This window comes from Pempheris klunzingeri, chromosome 2 (genome assembly GCF_042242105.1).
Source record: "Pempheris klunzingeri isolate RE-2024b chromosome 2, fPemKlu1.hap1, whole genome shotgun sequence".
NCBI lineage: Eukaryota > Metazoa > Chordata > Actinopteri > Acropomatiformes > Pempheridae > Pempheris > Pempheris klunzingeri.
In genome coordinates this window covers 15,965,602-15,986,755 of record NC_092013.1, presented here as the reverse complement: position 1 = coordinate 15,986,755, position 21,154 = coordinate 15,965,602, and the positions used below count along the sequence as shown (strand labels likewise).

Sequence of the window (21,154 nt, the reverse complement as noted above, 5' to 3'; positions counted from 1 at the left end):
CTTTTCCTACTGTTGTAGTTTATTTCTACTTTACTTCCTCACTGTACAGAGAGTCAAGCTTCACCGAGTAAAATTCCTTGTTTGCCTATTCAAACTTGGCCAATAAAGTTGATTTGATTTGATTTTCTTCTTTGCACATAGTCACTGTACATGAATGCAGATGTGCAATAACATGAAACGTGACACATGACAGATTTTGCTTGGGTATTTACATAAAGGTTATTGAAATGTCAAGTCACAGATTTTACAGGCAGTTTCAATTCAACTCTAACAAATGCACATGTACATACAATCCCATTAGGGGAAATTAGAAGTAATACACTGAATGGAAACCCTCCAAACAGCAGGTTTACCTGATTTGAATTAGATTGCGTTTTCAGCCAATCAGATTACAGTATGTTAAATTAATTACTGTCCATAATACAATTCAAATTTTAACAACATGAGAGCATAATTTCTATACTGAGCAATAGCACATTTGTTTGCTGACTGTTAATGAATATTCAGATCAAACCATGTGCAGCAATTTGTAATTACAGAAGCCTCCAACAACACAACAGGAAGCTTTGACCTAGTGTTTCTTATGTAGCGTGGTTGGGTTTTTCTCACCTTAATTCCAGTAGCACCATCTCTACCAGGAGGTCCATCAGATCCAGGGTTGCCCTGTCAGGTGACAGAATAATATTAAGTGTTAACAGCTTCCATCTCCACCAAGCCAGATGTCCAATTGAATATTGAGCAGCTACATAATGAGCCCCTCTCTAACAAAACGCATACATAATACAGTGTAAACTCAATGCAAATGTATACAAAGGTATACGTGATGCAAATAGCAGTGCATTTTAATCGACTTCTCCTCCAGACCAAAATCCTGCTATTTCAGTCATATGATATGAAAAATGAAGAGCCACTGGACTAAATACAATGTGACAAATCCAAACACACACATACTGTGTGTTGCCCATTCTCTGACCTCTCTGCCGGGCTCTCCTGCAGGTCCGGTGAGTCCAGGTGGTCCAACAGGTCCAGGGGGTCCGCGGTCTCCGGGGCCACCAGGAGCTCCCTGCTTTCCGGGCTCACCCTGAGAGAAGAGAAGAGGACTCATTACTACATTTATTCACCCTGTGAATCACACACTGGAAACACCACACTGAACAGCTAGGGTTAGATCACATAACCCCCTGGCTGATATATCAGACAGGAAATTCTCTATGAGTCAGAGTCAGATATCGTGTGCAGATGAGGCCTCAGATGGAGATGGAGGGCACATAAGAAGGAGCTATCAAAAGCTATTAAAAGTAGGTGTGGCAGATATAAAATACAACATAATTTTGGAGCTGCATGGCATACTGATCTCATCAAATTAATTTAGAAATTACTTTTGATCATCAGTTTTGGAGAAGTATTCAGAACAGCCGCCATGTTTATTCAGTTGGTGTTGGACAGGTTCATGTCGACGTCTTAAAGAAGGAGTAAACTGTCAGTTATCTATTACACAACCCACTTGAAGTCATCCATAATCAAGCCAGATGACAATGAGTGACCTGAACGCTGATTGCCAGACTACTTCATGCTCATACTTTTTTAAAGCTGAATTTATGTATTTATGGTCAAACATGAACATGGAACAAAGTTCTGCCCCACTCAGGACATACTGGTATTAGTGCTGAGCAGCTGCCTTCAAAGGGACAAAACAGAAAGGGAGAGAATATAAATAATAAATAAACGGCTACATTTCTATAGCACTTTGCAAGGTTTCTGCTACTCATTCACCAACTTACAGACACACGCTCACACACACTGCTGACAGCTAGCTGCCATGCAGGGCGCTGCCAAACCATTGGGATTAATTTGGGGCTTATTGTCCTGCCCAAGGGCCCTTTGACCGCTGGTCAAAAACTGCATCTGCAGTTCAAACTTCACTGCTGGTATTAAAAGCATATTCTCCGGTTGAAACATCCCTGGGTGAGTTTGGTATCACCGCCTCTTTCTTGGTGTCCCTTTCATCCAAACTGATGAATAATTAATGGTGAGGACATGCCCACTGAGATGCTGTGAGCAGGGGACACGACTCATGTCACATATCAAATAGTGCGAGATGTAAGCAGGGGAGCCTTCTTGTCACATGTCATACTGTACATCAAATGGACTCAGTTCACTGGGAAAAAAGTCCTGGCTGAGATGTGATTTGACTGAGATCCAATTGGGCCACAGAATGACAGTCCAGAGTCTCTCACTGGGTTTTCTACATTCTGCTGTACGGACTGACTAAACATTAGCCATTGTGCTCTTTAGGACAGATTCATGAATATTCATTTTAGTTAAGAGACTCTTTTGTCATAAAAAAGCTCATTGTACTTTGTAGTTAGCTCAAACGTATTCAAATGCATTTGCACGTATTTGAGTTAATTAAAAACAATTTTGATTGATTTTCTTTTATCAAGGAAAAAAGCCAATTACTTGTGAGTTCTAGCCTTGTTGGGCTGCAATTAACAATTATTTTAAGAATAAATCAATCTACCTAATTATTTCCGTGATTATTTGGTCAACTGTTTGTTGACTGTTTGTACTTGAAACAATTGACCAATTCATCAAGAGAGAGATGTGTTATGAAAAGAGAAATATTCATGTTCTCATTAGTTGAAGAATTCCAATTTATAATCACATAAGACAAAGGAAAGCAGCAAATACACTCAATTAAGAGGCTGAAACTATGTTTGGATTTTTTGCTGGAAAATTATGTAACTGATTAAACAATTTATAATTGCTGATCAATATTCTGTCAATAAATTAGATATAATAACTAATTGTGAAAATAAAACAGATTAAAGACAGATTAATTGCTAATGTAAATAGCTGTACGTTTCTGCCCTAATTTGTGATTAAATCATATGATAAAGCAACAGGACGTTACTTACAGAAGGTCCAGGCAGACCAGGGAAACCTCTCTCACCACGTTGTCCAGGCAGACCGACGATACCACGCTGACCAGCCAAACCCTGAGGGCCTGATGGACCAAGGGGACCCTGAGAGAGGAAAAAAAGAGGTGAAAAACACATTTAATGTTTTACCAGTCAAATCCTTTGGTATTACATAATGATGATGAGGGGGAAACTGCTAGCGTCTGGTTTTAATGGTAAGAAGATTCACCTCCCACCACCTCTAAAGCTCACTAATTAATCCCTCTTATTCAATCTGTAGTATAAAGAAGTATAAAATGATCATTTATGGTTTTGAGTGGGGTTATGTGTCAGACAATTGCTTGGTGGGGAGCAGTGACTTCCTGAGGTTTTTTTTCATCCCACTAAGGTTGCCAGGCAACCAGCAGGGACTCCTTTAAGTCAGCAAGTATGATTGTTGACGTGCTCAATACAACAGAGAGCAAAGCTAGCCATCTTTGGTGAAAGTGAAAAGCACAAACAGTAAAAGCTCCTTTAAGCATGCTCCCAATAAAGCTCTGACTCTGAGGGAGCGCTGCGACACACTAATAGATGTACTCTAAACGTGGGCTCGATACGGCAGCTATCTTCATGTTCATGAGTATGCAATCAACTGTGATGTGTCATTATCTTGACAGGACTCGTCGTCAAATGTGACATGTATGTGTGTGTGTATGTGTGTGTGTGTGTGTGTAGCACTGAGTGCCGACAAGGCAAAGGCCCAGGGTCCTGTCATCAGTCTGTCACTGGGCTTGTGCTGCCATGTGCTGTCATATGTCTTGGCGTGCTATTACAGTCAGTGATAGACACTGACAGCTCTGTGTATTAATGGAGACTGTCCTCGGCTGTTGTCCATTACTGACGAAATGGGCTCTTTGGGCTGACAGAGCTACCTAAAAGTCGAAAGAAATGTAGGAAACAAACAGATTTAATGGACACCTGTGTTCACTTTGATGGTGTTCAATGAGAACTGCAGTCTGGGGAGAAAGAGAGTGTGGCGAGATCTGTGGGTGCTAGAGGGATTTGAGTGGAGAGTACTTGAAGCGTCACAAGGTCAATAAGTTACATGTTATGTAAAAACTCAAGTGTGTTGCGTGTTAGATGGAGGATTTAAGTATTGACAAACTCACAGGGGGACCATCCTCTCCAGGATCTCCCTTCTCTCCAGAAGCACCAGCAGGACCGCGAAGCCCAGCATCACCCTGTCTGCCTGGAGGTCCACCATCTCCCCTCACACCCTTGGGTCCATCTTTACCAGGGGGGCCGGCGGGACCAGCAGGTCCAGGATTACCCTAAAATGTGCAAGGAGGATGATATAACACACATGAGATTACATTACATTGTAATACAGGTTAATTCTATAGTGTACAAGCGCATACATACACGTCATGTTTACAGAGCCTGTGAGGATTACAGTCTATTATTTCAATGAGCCCCTGGGCGTCTTTAAATAACCTTTATAACACATATCTCACATTAGCAGTTTTACAGCATCTGACAGTTTTTTCACAATATGTTGCACTTCCGTTCAGCAGGCCTGTAAAAATATTCAAGACAAACTCCAGCACTGTAGTCACCCACTGTGTCAGACATACTGTTTTGGTAGTGCGTGGGTGCTGAAATGGCAGAGTGAATGCTTTACAGGTGCAAATTAGAAAACCTTCTTAGGTGACAATAAGTCAGGTGGCATTTTCATAATAACATTCCTGTATCTGTTCTGCTGCACCTGGTACTTGCTTGTAAAACATAAATCAAGTTCATTTTTCTTCCTCTTTCCCAATTTCAAATTTGGTGACCAAGTAATGAATACCAGATTCAGCCTTCATTATATACTGTAGAGTCTACAGTATATGATGAAAGTTGAATGTATCTTATTTATGGTAGAAGTCTGTGTAAAATTATGGTAGATTGCAAAACTAACAGCCAAACCATTTGATCAAATAAAGAATTTTTAGTGTCCTATATCTATTGATCCATTGTATGGATAAATTTATCCATTTATTTAAGGCGGGTGGGTGTAGGTGTGAACTTACATTGGGACCAGGGGGTCCAACTCGGCCAGCAGCTCCAGGGAAACCAGTGGCACCCTGGAAAAGAGAGATTAATTTAGATTAAGCCAGAAATAATCTGACAAAATGATGTTTTCCACATGTGCTACTGTGAGACAGAAGTAAAACAAGCGAGACGCTGCTAAAAATAAAGGTCACTTACAGGAGGTCCCTGAGCACCACGAGCACCTTTAGGTCCAGAAACACCTGTAGGACCCTGTAACAGATAAAACATGCTGTACATTACTGTCTGACATTTATTTCATGCTCCATAAATGACAGTATTAACTAATTTAAAACACTTTTAGTTCATTTGAAATGTTCACATATGTTTTCACTCTGTCTGGTTTGGCACAATCACTGACAAGGAAAGCTTTCATGCGGGCTCGATGTTAACGCCACCACAAATGTTCACCAAAGAAGAAAAAGAGGAATTTTCTACTGATCTGTGCATCATTTGCCTCCTAAAAAAATGTCAATCAGTGTGTGCCTTGCTGCTGTATAATGTTTCTGTTTATTAAAAATAAAACATCCAAGGTTTTGCAAGAACCCCTTATTATCTGAGGCAAAGCCAGAATAAAATCCTGTTTGGTTCAGCAACAATGAAACAAAATCTAAAGAGACACCCACTGCAGGTCCAGGGGCACCAGAGGGTCCCTGGGGTCCAGGGGCACCAGCATCACCCTTCTGTCCAGATTCTCCCTGCTCTCCCTTGGCTCCAGGCTGACCGTCAGCACCCTGAAAGAAAAACACAGAGACAGTTAAATCAATGAAATACAGCAGCCGTTAACACAACACATGTTTGTATTTGTGAAGGAGTGATTCTTTTAAAATTGAGAACGATGCCTCTTGATTCCCTGAAATTAAGTTGGTTAAAGGGATTTTTACACATTGTCGGTTTACTAGTCATGGTTAGCACTTTGAAAACAATGCGTCCTCTGTGGCCCTGGAGGAGCTTTGTCAAGTCTGCGGTTAGAGGTTGGAGCATTTTCCAGGCAGAGAGAGTATAGATGCTACTGAGTTGCATTATAGGAGGCGTAGGACCCGATGTGTTTTGGAGCTCGACCTATACTAAGGACTAAAAGTTACAGTATCTTATCCTCTGCTACTTTTATATAAAATGTGTGTCTTGAAGAAACAGAGTTAAAAACTGCGGTAGGTGATGGGTTTTCTTTCATGCAAAACGTGGTTGAAATTGTGACTGCTTCAACGGCTATTTAAAGTCTAGATTTCAAGAACAGCTGATGTTTTATGCAGCATCCATATCTATTTTCAGTCTGTGTGGTGATCAGCTGTGATGCTTTAGTCTGTGAGCTGTGAACCAAAAATGATTTAGTGACCTTGTAGTGTTATTCATCCTGACATAAATTCAATAATTAATCATAGTGCAACCTAGAGGAAAAAACCCTATGATAAATTGTGTTGCCACAAAAATATTGATGAAAATCCTTTTGGAAGGATGCAGCTTATTAAAAACATTTATTTGATGTCTGCCTGGAGTCTTTGGGAGGAACTAAATGGATGAGTGATACGCAGACGTCCTACACACTAATGTCTCTCCACAGAATAATACACTGGGGAGACAACAATGACAAATCACAGAGGCCTAAAACAGAGGTAAAGACAATTAGATATCCAAGTGTTTCCAGATAGTGGTAATAGAAAGTAGATTTGAAATAAGAAAAGCTGTGTCAGGTTGATGTCTGTCATCTCTCAGCTCATGACTCTTTTTGATGAAAGAAAAAAAAAACAGGTGAGGTTTTGTTATCTACAGAATAAAAAAATACATTTTGACAGCCACTAAACTTGATTATTATCAAATCATTGAAGTTATCTGTTTTATGTCTACTTAATCCAATAATTATATTTATACATTTTTTATTTTCAATACTGGAGGAGTTACTTAATGGCTGTGCTTAATATTTTACTAACTAACATGGTGTTACTAAACAACATTTTGTGTTTTTTGGTTCAATTTATGTAAATATATTCTGATATACTAGACATGGACTAGGTGTTATTTAGTCATTTTTAAAAAGCTGTGCTTTTACTTATTTTCTGTTCGTCACAGTTTAATTCAAGATCAGAAAAGGTGAAAGGGATTTATACTGTTTAAAGCAACTCAGAGTTATTTATAAATATGTATTCCACAAAGAGAACTACAGTATAACTTTATTAAGATTTCACTATTTATTGCTGTAACTTCCTTAACCCTTTATCGGGCAAGGGACCATATTTGGTAACTTAAGTGGGAGTTCAAAATGCTGCCCCTTGCCTCACCATGAGGCAGTAGAACTACGAGATTTCTCCAAGCCAATCAGCGACAATCAGGCTACATGACAGACTGGCAAGAAACCATATAAGGTAACTTCACTGACTTTGATTTTCACCATAAAATTGAATTTTTTTTTGAAAAACTCACAAAAGTAAAAAAGTCTTGTAATGACCACCAGTAATGGTCTAGGGTTGAAATTTTGAATTTCTAAGTATTTCAATGAGTGCCCTATAAAGGGTTAACCTTACCAGTATGGCTAGAACATGACTCCAGAGCAGTAAACAATGTGTCTTGACGTATAGGCTACGGCCCTGGAGTCATGCTCATCAGAAGTATGAAGAGCTAAGGGCTGGTCAGTGCTGTGATTATTACTTACAGGGGGTCCAGCAAATCCAGCAGGCCCAGGTGGTCCAGTCTCACCCCTGTCACCCTGAAAGAGGAAGGGAGAGAGGCAACAAAGGCTCAGAGGTTAGTTCAAGCTGCAATATCTGACTGAAAGTGTGAGAAATTGGTGATTTGTTGAAGAGATTCCAAACTCTAACTTTAATGTAGACAGCTAATATTTCACACTTTTTAATCTTACAAAACAATTGTCTCTCAAGCAAAAGCTACTATTGAATCATATTTGATTATCTTATATCTAAAAAAAAAATCCTCCTTCACACTTTCAAATGGGTGGTGGAGGTTGTTTTGTGCGACAAGGTACTGTAAGTGCACTAAATTCACATTTTTAACTTTTTTACATAGACAATGATACTGGATGACCTGTGATACTTACAGGAGCACCACGGGTACCAGGAGCTCCAGAAGGACCAGAAGGACCAGATTCACCCTATAAGACATTAACGTCAGTCAGTCACACAGAGTCATGAACAGTGGGTTCAGACTGATGTATTAGATATGCCCCAATAATTAAAAAAATGTACAAAATAAACACAGACAGCAAGACATTTAAATTCCATACAACTAATGTTTAATGAAAACCATTAGAAGAAAATATTCTAATGATAACTTGCCAATAACAATATATTATAGAAATTAGATTATATATTGTATTTATAGATCATATATATAATCATATACTACCCACCTTCTCACCATTAGGACCACTAGGACCAGGAGGACCAATGGGACCAGTGAGACCCTGCGACAGGAAACAGAAAAAGCGTGTTAAGACTCACAAAAATTCAAAGGCTGAACAGTAGCGGTATGAGTGGAGCTACTGCAATATTCAGCACTGACTATCATTATTCACGAAAATCTAAATGGATGACAATCACTCACTCTGCCACCGTCTTTGCCAGGTGCACCTTCAGGTCCTTTCTCTCCAACGTCACCCTGTGGAGATTTTAATACACAAAAACAAGTCACTCACCTGACCATGCATAGAACTTAAAATCAACTTTTCAAGAAATCAAGAAACTTCTACATAGTCCATGCATAAATATTCAGTCATTAACACTTTGTTCCCATCATGGCTTACTCTGTCGCCTTTGGGTCCAGGAATACCAGCAGCTCCTCTCTCTCCAGGCATACCCTGCAGGCCAGGGGGTCCCTGAGCGCCACCAGCACCAGCAGGTCCAATAGCTCCCTGTTATGGATCAGAAATAAATGAATAGGATGTTATACAGTAATGGGGTTGAGAACCAGACAGACAGAAAAGGGTATTTGTTGTATACTGAGTGACTGCTTCTGCTACAGGTTTGTGACGGCGCTCCATGTTGAAACAAAGCAGTTTCAATACAGCCGAGACTCTTGTCAGTATGTTCTGATTGTTTTTGCAAAGACGTTGTGTATATTTATACATGTGTCAGAAACACTGATTGGTGCTGTCACAGAGTGGGATGGCATCTACTTATTCAACAAAAGAAACCCACGCTAATCTTTGTCTCAGCATGGTCTGTTCAAGGTTATCAGAGGGTTGAAATGAAAGAAAAGGACTGTAACCATTCGATTTTATGCTCCTCACACAGGATGCTTGCCGCATCAAAATAAACTTTCACCACATTTGCCGACCAAATCTAATTCATTAAAGCATATAAAAAACAATCAACTGATTAGTCGATCAATGGTAGACATAAAGAATTCTGTATTTCAATTAGAAATGGGAGGTTTATCATAACAAAATCTCTAGTCCACATATCAAAGCCGAAATGATGGAGGAAACTTTTTTTAAGTGGCTCCACCAGGCCCACTCCTTGTCAAAAATTGTCAGGCTTATCAGCAGTGCTTTCTACTGCAGCCCCAGACTGGAGATCAGATGCATAAACACCAACTCTGCTGCCTATCTCCATTCATTAAGCTGTAACCAGAGGGCTCACACAGCCTCGCTGTTGGCTGTGAATACATTCAAATTGTATTTCTACTGAAGGAGGGCACATGTACAATTTGTTTCTTGTAGCAAATCATCCTGCATCTTTCTCAGACTGGAGCTTCACCCTCCACAAAGTGTTCGCTCATCCCTCCTCCAGCACCATCGCACTCACACTGATGTCGGCTCTATAATCCTCATCCTCTCTATCCGCTCCTGTCTGACCTTAGGGGAGGAAAAGCTATGAACTGGGATTAAAATCTCACCTGATAACAAACCAGAAGTGAGAACTGCAGCTGCTTTGAGCTTTTCCTTTACTCACAGTGCAGTGCCACTGCATTAATGCAACGGCTGGAATTTGTTGGTAGCTGATAAGTTCACTGTAGCTTGATTGAAAACATGCTGACCTACCAGTTGTTTAGGAATGTAGATAATTATACTTATAGAATTACAATTACTTATTCCTCCTTAAAATAATTACATTTTATTACATATAGCATTTGACTGTAAATATTCTTATAATCATGCAGATCCTTATGGTATTGTAATAATGTAGTGTAATGATAAATACACAGGGCTTTCTGGGGAGCCACCTCCCCTGAAATAAACTAATATCATTAAAAAAATCAACACAAAAAACAAATATGAATCCAAAAAATAAATCCTGGATCTGTGTGTCTTGTATGTGTGAGCACACCATCCATCACATAGTGATAGTATGTTTTTTCCAGTGTGTGTACAGTAAGTGTTTTTGTATGTACATATGGATATGACTATGCAGGCATATGTGTGACTAGGTATACATGCTCACATGCATTTATACGCTTTCTTCCCTATTAAAAACATTAAGAAAATAAAGAAAGACAATCCCATAAAACTAGAGGCAAGTCTGAAAATAAGCAGAAATTCATGTAGAAGAAATATGTAGAGGACCTGAACCCACCTCAAAATTAATACAATTTTACAAAATATGACATTTGCCCTCAGGAAAAGTGAGCAGGGCTGCTAGATTGCTATTAGACACAATTTTGGGGGAGAAACACTGAATGTGATGACCACAGCTAAACTCACACCAGAGGTAATTAGAATTTAATCATATGTTCACATTATTGTTTCGCTGCTGCTGTATGTGATAAGAATCAATTAGAAAACTGGCGGTAGGACCACAGAAGCGTATTTGCAAGTGGTGTGAGTACACCTCAGGCAATAATAATTCAAAACCTGATTCTTCTTGGCTTTAGACCAAATGTCAGACTCACCTTGGGTCCGTCAGTTCCAGGAGTTCCAGGCAGACCACGTGGTCCCTGCAGACCCTGAGGGCCGGCAGCTCCTCTCTCTCCGGGGAAACCACGCTCTCCCTGTTGATGGAGACACAGTGACAATCAATGGCATGTCTGACAATCAGTCAGTCCAATAGTAGTGAAGAGAAATACAACTGTCAACTTACTCTGGGTCCAGGTGCACCACCAGCTCCAGCTTCTCCAGGAACACCCTGACAGGACACACAGAATCAGTATATGACAACTCAAGCCTTCTACTACCGCCACGACTACTGAAAGATTTAGCTCTAGTCTGGACTGGGTTACAGTGGCTTAGCTAGCTAAATTATTAGTGAGAGCAAGGTATTTACAGGTTGTTACAGCAATAAGGACAAATTTCATGTATCTTTAATCAAAGCTTTTTCATACAGGATGAAGTTGGCTGAGCATAGCTGCCCCCTGACAGCAATGTCAGTTTAGAAGAAATCTGCTAATGCTGTCAGAGCTGTGATTAAAAGAACTACCATATTGTGAAGCATCCACCACATTACTTAGACACAGGAAGGATTCTCTTCAAGCTTTTGACAGGGCAATGCTAGTATTTCCACTAAGTTTATGTGACCTCATAAGCCAAAATTCAGCAAAAGAGTGCACTCACCATGTCTCCGGGCTTGCCTCCCTCACCAGGGGGGCCAGGAGGTCCAGGTAGACCCTGAAGACAGGAGGACAAAAGATGTCAGCAAAAACCAACACTGGGTCAGAAATAAATAAAAACCACCAATAAATCAACGCCTGCTGGGTAACAGAATATTCATGTTGCAAAAAAATAAAAAATGTTGATTTTAAGAGGAAATATATAACAGTCACAATAGAAGAATTTTAGTCTGTTCAAATGTTTGCACTTTTCAGAAGAAGACCAGAGATAAACTGATTAATGATTTATTTTACATTATAAAAACAGCAGCACAGCTACGGGTTCACTTACAGGCATAATTAAAGAAACAGCTGCAGTCATACATAAAGGTTACCAGTGATTTAAGGTGGGAGTTTGAGTGACAGACTCACCTGGAAACCTGAGGGACCAGGCTGTCCTTGTTCTCCTCTCTCTCCAGCAGGGCCCTAAACAGATAATTCATAATCATTAATTACAAACAACTTCTATCATAGACTAAATGTCAGGAATTTCACATGTGACTTTGATGTTCAAGATGGTGGGAACCTTTTGATACATTTGCCAGTTATCTCTCTGTGATATCAGCAAACAACATGGGGATAATTTCAGGTCAGACAGGCTTTGTTTTGTCTAGTGCACTGAAACACAAACTTCAAAACAAGCTGGAAGTCTGTGACTCAGTGATGCCACCATACAATGTCCATATATTTGTGTCAAGGACTTTTCTTTTGGAGACAGAGCTATCGCCGAAGCAGTCTGGGAAATGGAGATACCGAAGGCTGCCTCTAAGTGCAGACTGAGAAAAGTGAAAGATAATATCAGTGTTGAAGCAATATGGAGTGGGATGGGGGAGATGGAGATACGTACGGCTGGGCCGGGGGGTCCAGCAGCGCCGGTTTCTCCATCTTTGCCAGGCAGACCCTGAGGAGAGGAAGGAAGAGAGTGAGGAAGGAGGGGGCGGGACAAACAGATAGGTATCAACAGTTAAGCCAAAGGTGATGCTATTAACTAGATAGACATCTGATAGCCATAATTGAGCTTTTTCAACTTCGACTTCTCATGTGGAAACTGATCTGCAGAAATAACAGTAGATCAATGACGAGTCACCGAAGATAGAGAATACACGACAACCTACCAAAAAAGTTACATTTGGTATTTTTAATACTTTGGACTTTATAATAATAATGGCACACAGTTTAGGCTATTTAAACAGGTAATTACATTTTCTGGTTTTTAAATAGTGTTTCTTTCTATTGTATATACATGCAAAACACATTTTTCGATGTTATGACTTATTTAAACATGTTTATTTTGAAATCAATGTGTTAATAAAACCTCCTGTACATTAAATCAGAGGATGGTTGACTTGAAAATGTCATGATGGTGATATCACCTAAATGATTTTTGTATTTTGACATGTAAGATCCATTCGGATGACTCCAGTAGGTTATCAAAGTCAGAACAGGCAAATAACTCACTCTCAGACCAGGAGCTCCAGCCAGTCCTTTCTCACCAGGCTTGCCGCCCTCACCCTAATCACAACAGAAACAAAACGCAGTGGTTAGTCACAGGGCCGTGGCTGATTTCCTTGGTCGTGCATCTATTTTGAGAGGAGACAGATTATGTGATGGTGCACATCAAAGGGCATACGATTATTCAGCAGTACTCCAAGTGTTGCTGAACGTTTGTAGTTTCTATTCTTGACTGAGGGACATATTTTTAGAAAGGAAAAATAACATTTCTTCTTTTATAAATAACACTTTCAGCTTGATGCATTCAACGCATTCACATTCTTTATTTTTTTATGCAATCACTCACAGTTGCTCCCTTGGGTCCAGGGAATCCCATGACACCAGGCTGTCCACGGGCTCCCTGTGGGCCGGGGGGTCCTGGGCGACCATCCTCACCAGCAGCTCCCTAGTCAAGCAAAGTACATTTATTTATAGAGCACACTTAAAGATAACAATAATGGTGAACCTGCTTTACAGAGATATTAAAAATTCAGGCAGATTATATGGTATAAACAATCATGTAGTCAAGCAGCTGTAATAAAATGGGTCCGATAGTGAGGGCTAAACTGATGCTAAATCACACTTGGTTTCAGCCTGGGAATCTAGAGCAGTAATGGTTCAGAGGATCTGGTCAGAATTGGTATGGGGCTCTGGAGTGGGGTCCAGCACAGAAATGTCCTGCAAGTCCCAAGGACATGCAGCAGTCGTTCAGTTTGTTGAAATTTTCATTTTCAGTTCCCACTCATTATCAGAGTGATCATATGTCTTTCAACTGTTTAATCTGTCAGGAAACCATAATGTTATAACATCATCCCTCGACAGAAAAACATGTGTTATGTTTACAAAAATGTCAAAACTGTGCCATCCTAGTGCCAACACTATTTTTCATGTAAAAGTGTTTAAAGTTTACTAAAATGTAGGATTGGACTGATGTATGAATGGCAACAGCTAAAAAGACAACTTGGTCAGTGTTTACAAGAGTTGCCAATCTACTGAAAATAATCCTGCTCATGGAGGTTTCAGTGAAGACTTTTGGTGCAAACACCTTTGTAGGGCATTTCACTGAGTTACGAGATAGATAAGACTGCATAAAATGGATTAAGACTTATGGTACAGAAAAGGAGCCTGTCAAGTCAACTCAGGCCCAAGTGGAGTCGAGAAAATGTTAGTGCTCTGAACTGGATGTGAGTTTGGAGGAAGCTGCGCTGAGTAGGACTTTAAAAACCAGGAGAGTTGAGCTTATTTGAGACACAAACAGCACTTGGGATGAGCCTGGGGGACAATGGGTGGGTAAATTCACTGCAATTTAATTGAATGAGACCACTTATGACTCATTATGTGATGACGGCGCGTTTGGTGAAAGTGTTATGCCTCTCCACGCTTGTTCTATGTGTGATATTAAAAAAGCACACAGACCCTAATGCTGGGAGAGGATACATGCTAGGTGATTATTTTACAATTAAAAGTGCACTTACAGAAGGTCCAACTTTGCCTTGAGGACCAGCGTCTCCAGGGCGTCCAGTCAGACCCTGTTAGGGAGGGAGAACAGAAACACAGATGAAATCCAGATGAGTCATTAGATGAGTCATTATCTATGTGAGAAAGGTGGGAACATACGGCACTGTGGGAAACTGCATTTACACCTCTGATTGGCCCTGTGTGTAATAAGCAGCAGTTCAACGCCTGATGGAAATCACTAATACCTAAAATATGAAAGAGAGCTGGCCTCATTTCAGTAACGTTAATGGGTTCACTGCAGGCGCTTTTTATACTCCTTCTGCAGTCATTGTATACAAATATTAACAGCCACTTATGTTACTGCTGGAAAATCAAATCACTCCAAGGGGAGGTGCAAATGCTGTCTAGTGAAAACCATGTATTTCCAAACTGAGGAATTAATAGGTAACTCCACGGACTTTACACATGAACATCAGTTTACTCCTCATGGGAAGCATCACACACCTTGTGAATACAGCTGTAGTATAATGTTTTCTGCGGCTCTGGAGCTTTGTCAAGTCTCAGCTTGAATTTAGAGATTTCAAATTGTTAAAGGGGAACTCTACATATCTATAACATCAAGGGTCTTGGGGAGTACTACTATATGTGAAAAACATTGGCTGCTACTGGAATAACGCACATAAATCTCTGGCTAAACTGCCTGCAATTGATTTGCATTGTGGGTAATGTAGGCACCAGGTTTGACGAGGATGAAGGATGTGTGGATTAAAAAAAAAAGATGTTATCTTGGGTTCTGCTGCATTGATTTTCATTGACTATGTGTGCTTTGGAGCAATGTTAAATGGGTGGAACAAGAAATGCTGCTAACTGAAACTTGAGAGATGAAGGAGTAATGCAAAACTGCTGCAATGGAGCATTGTGGGAAATGTAGGATTCAGTGCTTTTGGAACTTGACCCACACAATGGACTAAATGTCAGGATATCTGAGCCTCTGCTGATTCAATTCTGACTCTTCTGATCTTGTTCGGTCATTGGAGCACCTTCTTTAAGTGTACCTTAAGTGTACTTACTTCAATCTTAATCTTAATCAATCTTAATCTTAAAATAAATCAACCAGTGGGCTGTTTAAAAATGTACTGTCACAAAGCAGAAAATGGGACTGTTTTAGGTGAAACTGTTAAATTAGACACATGGTTTTTCACAGGACATCAACGATGTGGTCAGCTGAGAATTAAAATACAGCAACACATTAGTACAGTCGTGTTTTAAAGCACATTTCTGCAGGTTAACAACATCCAGATCTGTGGTTTTATAGGTAAAGGAAGTGCTTACTCTTGCACCAGGCAGACCAGGCTCTCCGGGACGGCCAGGGTCACCATTGGCACCCTTGGGACCACTGGCACCTGCGGGTCCACGTTCACCAGGGGCTCCCTGTGTTAGAAGAGAGAGAATAAAACAGGGGTTGGCCTCTCAGTCAATCATCACTAAGGAGGTGACATTTCAATTCTCAAAGCCCAGAGGAAATAAGTTTCCCTTTTAATATTGCGAAGGAATTTCATTGACCTGCTGGAGATGAGAAGATTAAATTCTAACAGATTCATTTCGGTATAAATGAAACTGTGCAGGGAAGATGATGTTAAATGAGACGCTGGCTTTGCCGATATGGGACATGTAGGTCACTAGTGCATGATGGGTTTCTGCGCTATGCTGCCATCTTGTGGCTACGTGGTGGAGTTACATATATTGCTGCTGTCTGTACACAGACACTTCAGATGAGAAGTGATGGAGAAACAGGTGTGTTGATGAATTTCACTCTGTGCTCTTCACTGAAAATATGATTTATCATGCACTTTATTAACTTGTCTGTGAGGGTGCTGATCTGAGTTCAGAAGGAACCTTGATGAGTCACTACACTTATTACACGCCTCATTGAAGCCATCATATCAAATCTGTAAGCCGCTTTGTGCATTTTTGCTCGATTTAAGCACTATTGTGAGTTAATGAGGTGAAAAACTCTTTCAGCGATTTCATCAGGGACAACTGAGTCAATAATGCTCAGTGAAATATTTTACCAAAATGATGATCATGGCTTTATTCACTTATTTTTTTTGTTTGCCCTTACAACAGTATGGTCAGATACGACTAATGATTTGTTGACTAGCAATACTGATGACTTATACTGGACCTTACTGAAGCTTAAGAGAGATCTCCAAGTCTGTTTTGTTCTTTTAAACGCTAAATATCTATCTAAATAGATTAATTGTAGTTACAGCTATGAAAATGTGCAGCCTTTGGTCTTTTTCTTTATACATAAATATGCATATCTGAAAGCCTTTTTTTCTTAATTATTATTAACTTAAATTGACATTAACTTAAATTATTAGATAACTAAATGAATGTGGTATTCTAGAGGTTATGTTGTCACAACTACTTGCATTTTAATGTTGATAAAGCACATCCATTGAAATATATTTTCCAGTTGTTTATAATAATGCAGTGAAGCAGTTTAAGGCAAAAGTGCAGAAAAATTATCCTTTCTCATATATGCTTTATATGCCTTTTTTGACTGAGGAGATTTTATTTCTAACAATATAAGTTGAAGCTTTTTGACTTTTATTCTGGATTGCTTAGGTGAGCAGTCTTTTTTCTGGCAACAGGGAGAATCTGCACAGGCCAGTTTAAAGCCAAAACAGTGCTGACTCTCTGCTCTCTGAAAAGGGATGCAACAGAACAATGTCAGGTCTCAAATTCTGCAGGAACCTGCCATGTAAGACAGGTTTGTTTGCTCTGATGACACCATAGTGAACTATGGCACCAGAATAGACAGAGCTGTACCTTTTCTGTGATTGGATTTGAAGATTACTGCGTCAAAAACAAGAAATTGAATTAAAATTCATGGTGATGAATCTTAAACAGTATGGGTCCTACAGCATGTGATAACATTGTGATTGGGTGATTCAGAAATGCAATTTTCTCACTGTCACAGTCAAATAGAAAACCAATGAGAATATTGGACCATCACTGTTAACAGCAATTTCCAAATGCAATAAGCAGCAGATGGAATATGTTAATTGTCAGTTTCACAGATTTACACCTGTGACCATTCAGCTGCATTAATTTCCTTATCTCTTGCTTCTTCTGCCAGACCTGTATCATACAAATACATCCATGTTCATTTTCCCTGTTGAAAACAATTTTCTGTTCCTACAGCAATAATAAAGCCATTTGTTAGGAACAAGTGTAACTGTGCTGATACTCACCTTGGGACCAGCCAGACCGTCTTGACCAGGGAAACCACGGTTACCAGGGGCTCCCTACACAAAAAGCACAAAGCCACAGTCAGCAAGATTATGACAAAAATATAGAAGTCATTGAAACTCGTAGTGCTCCTGTTAGAATGTCTTTTTCATGTAACATGCTGTAGGGACATGTGTCCTAGATAACATACACGTTCCTCTCAAGTCAGCATTCTATCTTCCTGACTCCACTTTGTCTGGACGATGGTCAGCACATGTAAAGGTTAAGTCCATCTTTGGGGTACCCCCTCACATACCTGAAACCAGATCTTGCTTGTGGAATCCTATATATATATGTGAAAGCTTTGCTCTGTATTCTTTAGTCTCATCTATGCCTGTGATGTTAGACTCCGAGCTGGTAAACCTACATAAACTTCTTGAATGAACCGTGGGCTACTCTCTTCATTACTACAACCACAGAAAAGCACCCCTACAGCTCCTTAAACAGCCACGGTGGTGTCAAACAAGATAAGGAAAAGTTTACTTTCATTTAAATCGTATTTGAATGAAATTATCCTCATTAAAATGTAGAAACTCTTTATTAGCTCCAAATATGCAACATACCCACCGATGCAATTCATCCCCAGTTCAACAGCGACAAAAACTTTACGTACACATTTTGTGGGACAAAACAAACATCAAATGGAGCCATTATGTGTGTATATTAAGAAATCTATCGCAAAACAAATTTGCCTTTTATTTTGTTATTCACTCTCTCCTCAGGAGGTACTCACTCTCTCTCCAGGAGGTCCAAGTGGTCCAGCAGCACCGGGCTCACCTCTGGGTCCTCTCTTTCCTTCTTCTCCTTGTGGGCCAGAAGGTCCCTGGAGACCAACTGGTCCCTGAAGAACAAACCAGTAACAGGCCGTGACGTTTGCATGTTTAATATTTCTTAGACTGCATCAGAAGCCTTCATGAGTGTACTGAATCCATTCAGACCATTTCATTTTAAGAATCTGTTATCTTCTGATTTCAAATGTATTTGATCTTAGAAGTGATTACTATACACACTTATTAATTGGTTGAATACTGTGTTTCTGTAGATATCAATGTAAAAGGAAAGGACAAGTAAAAGAAAACAAAACTCACAATTTCTCCCTTGGGTCCAGCCTCTCCCTTGAAACCTGGAATACCAGGGTCTCCCTAAATAATAATGGACAGACAGAGAGAGAGAGAGAGAGAGAGAGAGAGTCCATGTTGCTATTTGAAACATAAAATGAGCAGCAAATATAAGTTTCAAACTGGAAATAAATGTAATGGGTATACATACAGATGTTCCTTTTGGCCCGAGAGGTCCAGTTGCTCCCTGAGGCCCGGGAGGCCCACGAGGTCCAGGGAAACCAGGAGCACCAGCGATACCAGGAGCACCCTACAGAGAAAGGAAGATAGGGAGACATGATGTCAGCCATCCATATAAATGGATGTAGTTCACAATAATTTACCAATGACTTTACAATAAGAAAATGACATGTCATTGTGACTTGAATTCTCCTTTGCTCAGAGTTAATAGGAAGGCACTGGCCCGTTGTTGGTGATGTTTCAACTAAAACTGACTGACTTATGCAGTGGAGAGGAGTCTCATCTGAAGGTTTCAAGATGCAATAGGAAGCTCAAAGGGAGTTTGTGCTGTTCATGCAAATTATGTATACTAGTTCTGATACACTGTGTGAGAAATGTGCCATCTGCACTTCTACTGCACAATAGTTGAGTTGGAAAATACACAGTGAGTGGCTGGCAGTGGGAATTACAGACAAATAAGAGTTTTAAACTCACAGCTGATCCTTTGGATCCGGGGATACCATCAGTACCAGGGTTTCCCTACAGAGAAAAAAAAGAGACAAAGCAAGTGAAATAACTGTGACAATCATAATTGGCTTGGATTCAGTCATTGTTGTGGGAGTGATTCGTCTAATGGCAAGACCTCAAAGCGCTGTGCATCATGACATCTTTGCTATAGTTGATATACTACATTGTTCACTTTGAATATGCGTTTAAAGCACCCCTTACAGAAGCGCCAGAAGGTCCGGATGATCCAGGAGTGCCAGGCTCTCCACGGGGTCCCTGAGCACCCTCAGGTCCACGAGCACCAGTGGGACCAGCTTCTCCCTAGTTAGCAACACAAAAGACAGAAGAGAGATAGCACTGAATGAAGGATGAAATAGAGAAATACTACAGAAAAACAAGCTAAACAACAGAATTAATGCTGGAGGCTGTAAATGTAACAGACAGGGTGTAACAGTATGAGGTATGAATCCAAAGACACGCCTATATTATAAATAAGTGAATCACAAAAAAAACAAGAGTCGCTCCAACAGTAATGAACTTTAACCTCAGACTGACAAGCTAACTGATGAAACCCGGAAGTGAGAATATGATATTGCTAGGCAACAGAGAAGGAGGTCACAAGCGCTGCTGGCTAACCTCACATGACACAAACAATACCTGTAAGTAACACACGTTCAACACACCCTCTGACCCACGGCGGGATCTTTAAAATGTTTAAAATCTCCAATGTGATGCTTAAGTTTCTTCCTTCTTCTTTCATTTTGAGCCCGCTGTGCTAAAACACTAACGACACCCGCTCATATAACGTTAGCATGCCACAAGCTAGCCTGTAATCAGTCATGACGGACCAGTTAACACAACAGGACACAATCATGTTCACCGCTCACCTCTCTCGCATTTGCCTAAAACGCCTCTTCAAGCAGGTAAAGGTAAGGAGAAACACCTACCCACAGGGACAACAAACTTGTTGCCTGAAACTTTCTGCTACTTGTTGTGCCAGTATGTCATGAGTGGATGTCTGCTGGCTCTGTTTTGACAGCTTGTTTGTGCTTATGGCTGCTGCAGCTGCTGTTATTATTTCTCTGCTTCGGGGTGATAGCTGCTGCTGCTAATCTCTCGTTTTATGTGTTAAATGTTAATTGGGGTTTGACAGTGAATTTGTTCATTTTGGTTGCTCTTTGCTGTCTGCATTGTTTTGTGAAGCTGTCATGCTGTTTGTTTTGTGGTTTATTTTTCCTCCTCCTTGCTGTTATTTTGAGGACATCATAATTATTTCCCTATGAACAATATGAACAATCGCATTAACACTTCCTTCACATTCTTCATATTCAGCTTAACACCAGAGACATGCAAACTTTCAGTCTAATCGATTTGTTTATGTGACATCTGGATACATCTAAATGATGCTGCTGCACTTTTTTTTGTCAAGCTTAAGCTTCTGTGTATTGTTACCTGCTGCATTTCACAATAAGAGCTTACCTTCTGCTTGCTGATTTTAACATAACACCAAATAATGAGTCTGTCCATGCGCTATTTACATAATACATCTGTGAGTTGGCTGAAATTAATGAATACACAGCATGTTATCTGGCATAATAT

The 21,154-nt window shown here is 40.1% G+C and overlaps 1 protein-coding gene across 1 annotated transcript in view; it reads right to left on the bottom strand.

Annotated features, from left to right (window-relative positions):
* The window catches only part of col2a1b (collagen, type II, alpha 1b), a 47,130-nt gene that overhangs the window by 6,831 nt on the left and 19,145 nt on the right, over positions 1-21,154 (bottom strand). The window contains exons 19-45 of the mRNA XM_070837927.1: positions 19,778-19,876; positions 19,544-19,588; positions 19,041-19,139; positions 18,860-18,913; positions 18,505-18,612; positions 17,735-17,788; positions 15,807-15,905; positions 14,492-14,545; positions 13,324-13,422; positions 12,984-13,037; positions 12,373-12,426; positions 11,898-11,951; positions 11,491-11,544; positions 11,021-11,065; positions 10,833-10,931; positions 8,746-8,853; positions 8,547-8,600; positions 8,353-8,406; positions 8,041-8,094; positions 7,639-7,692; positions 5,618-5,725; positions 5,151-5,204; positions 4,973-5,026; positions 4,070-4,231; positions 2,919-3,026; positions 974-1,081; positions 610-663 (exon numbers count right to left, since the gene is read on the bottom strand). Of these exons, the coding sequence (XP_070694028.1) occupies positions 610-663; positions 974-1,081; positions 2,919-3,026; positions 4,070-4,231; positions 4,973-5,026; positions 5,151-5,204; positions 5,618-5,725; positions 7,639-7,692; positions 8,041-8,094; positions 8,353-8,406; positions 8,547-8,600; positions 8,746-8,853; positions 10,833-10,931; positions 11,021-11,065; positions 11,491-11,544; positions 11,898-11,951; positions 12,373-12,426; positions 12,984-13,037; positions 13,324-13,422; positions 14,492-14,545; positions 15,807-15,905; positions 17,735-17,788; positions 18,505-18,612; positions 18,860-18,913; positions 19,041-19,139; positions 19,544-19,588; positions 19,778-19,876 (2,043 nt within the window). The remainder of the gene's footprint in view (positions 1-609; positions 664-973; positions 1,082-2,918; positions 3,027-4,069; positions 4,232-4,972; positions 5,027-5,150; positions 5,205-5,617; positions 5,726-7,638; positions 7,693-8,040; positions 8,095-8,352; positions 8,407-8,546; positions 8,601-8,745; positions 8,854-10,832; positions 10,932-11,020; positions 11,066-11,490; positions 11,545-11,897; positions 11,952-12,372; positions 12,427-12,983; positions 13,038-13,323; positions 13,423-14,491; positions 14,546-15,806; positions 15,906-17,734; positions 17,789-18,504; positions 18,613-18,859; positions 18,914-19,040; positions 19,140-19,543; positions 19,589-19,777; positions 19,877-21,154) is intronic.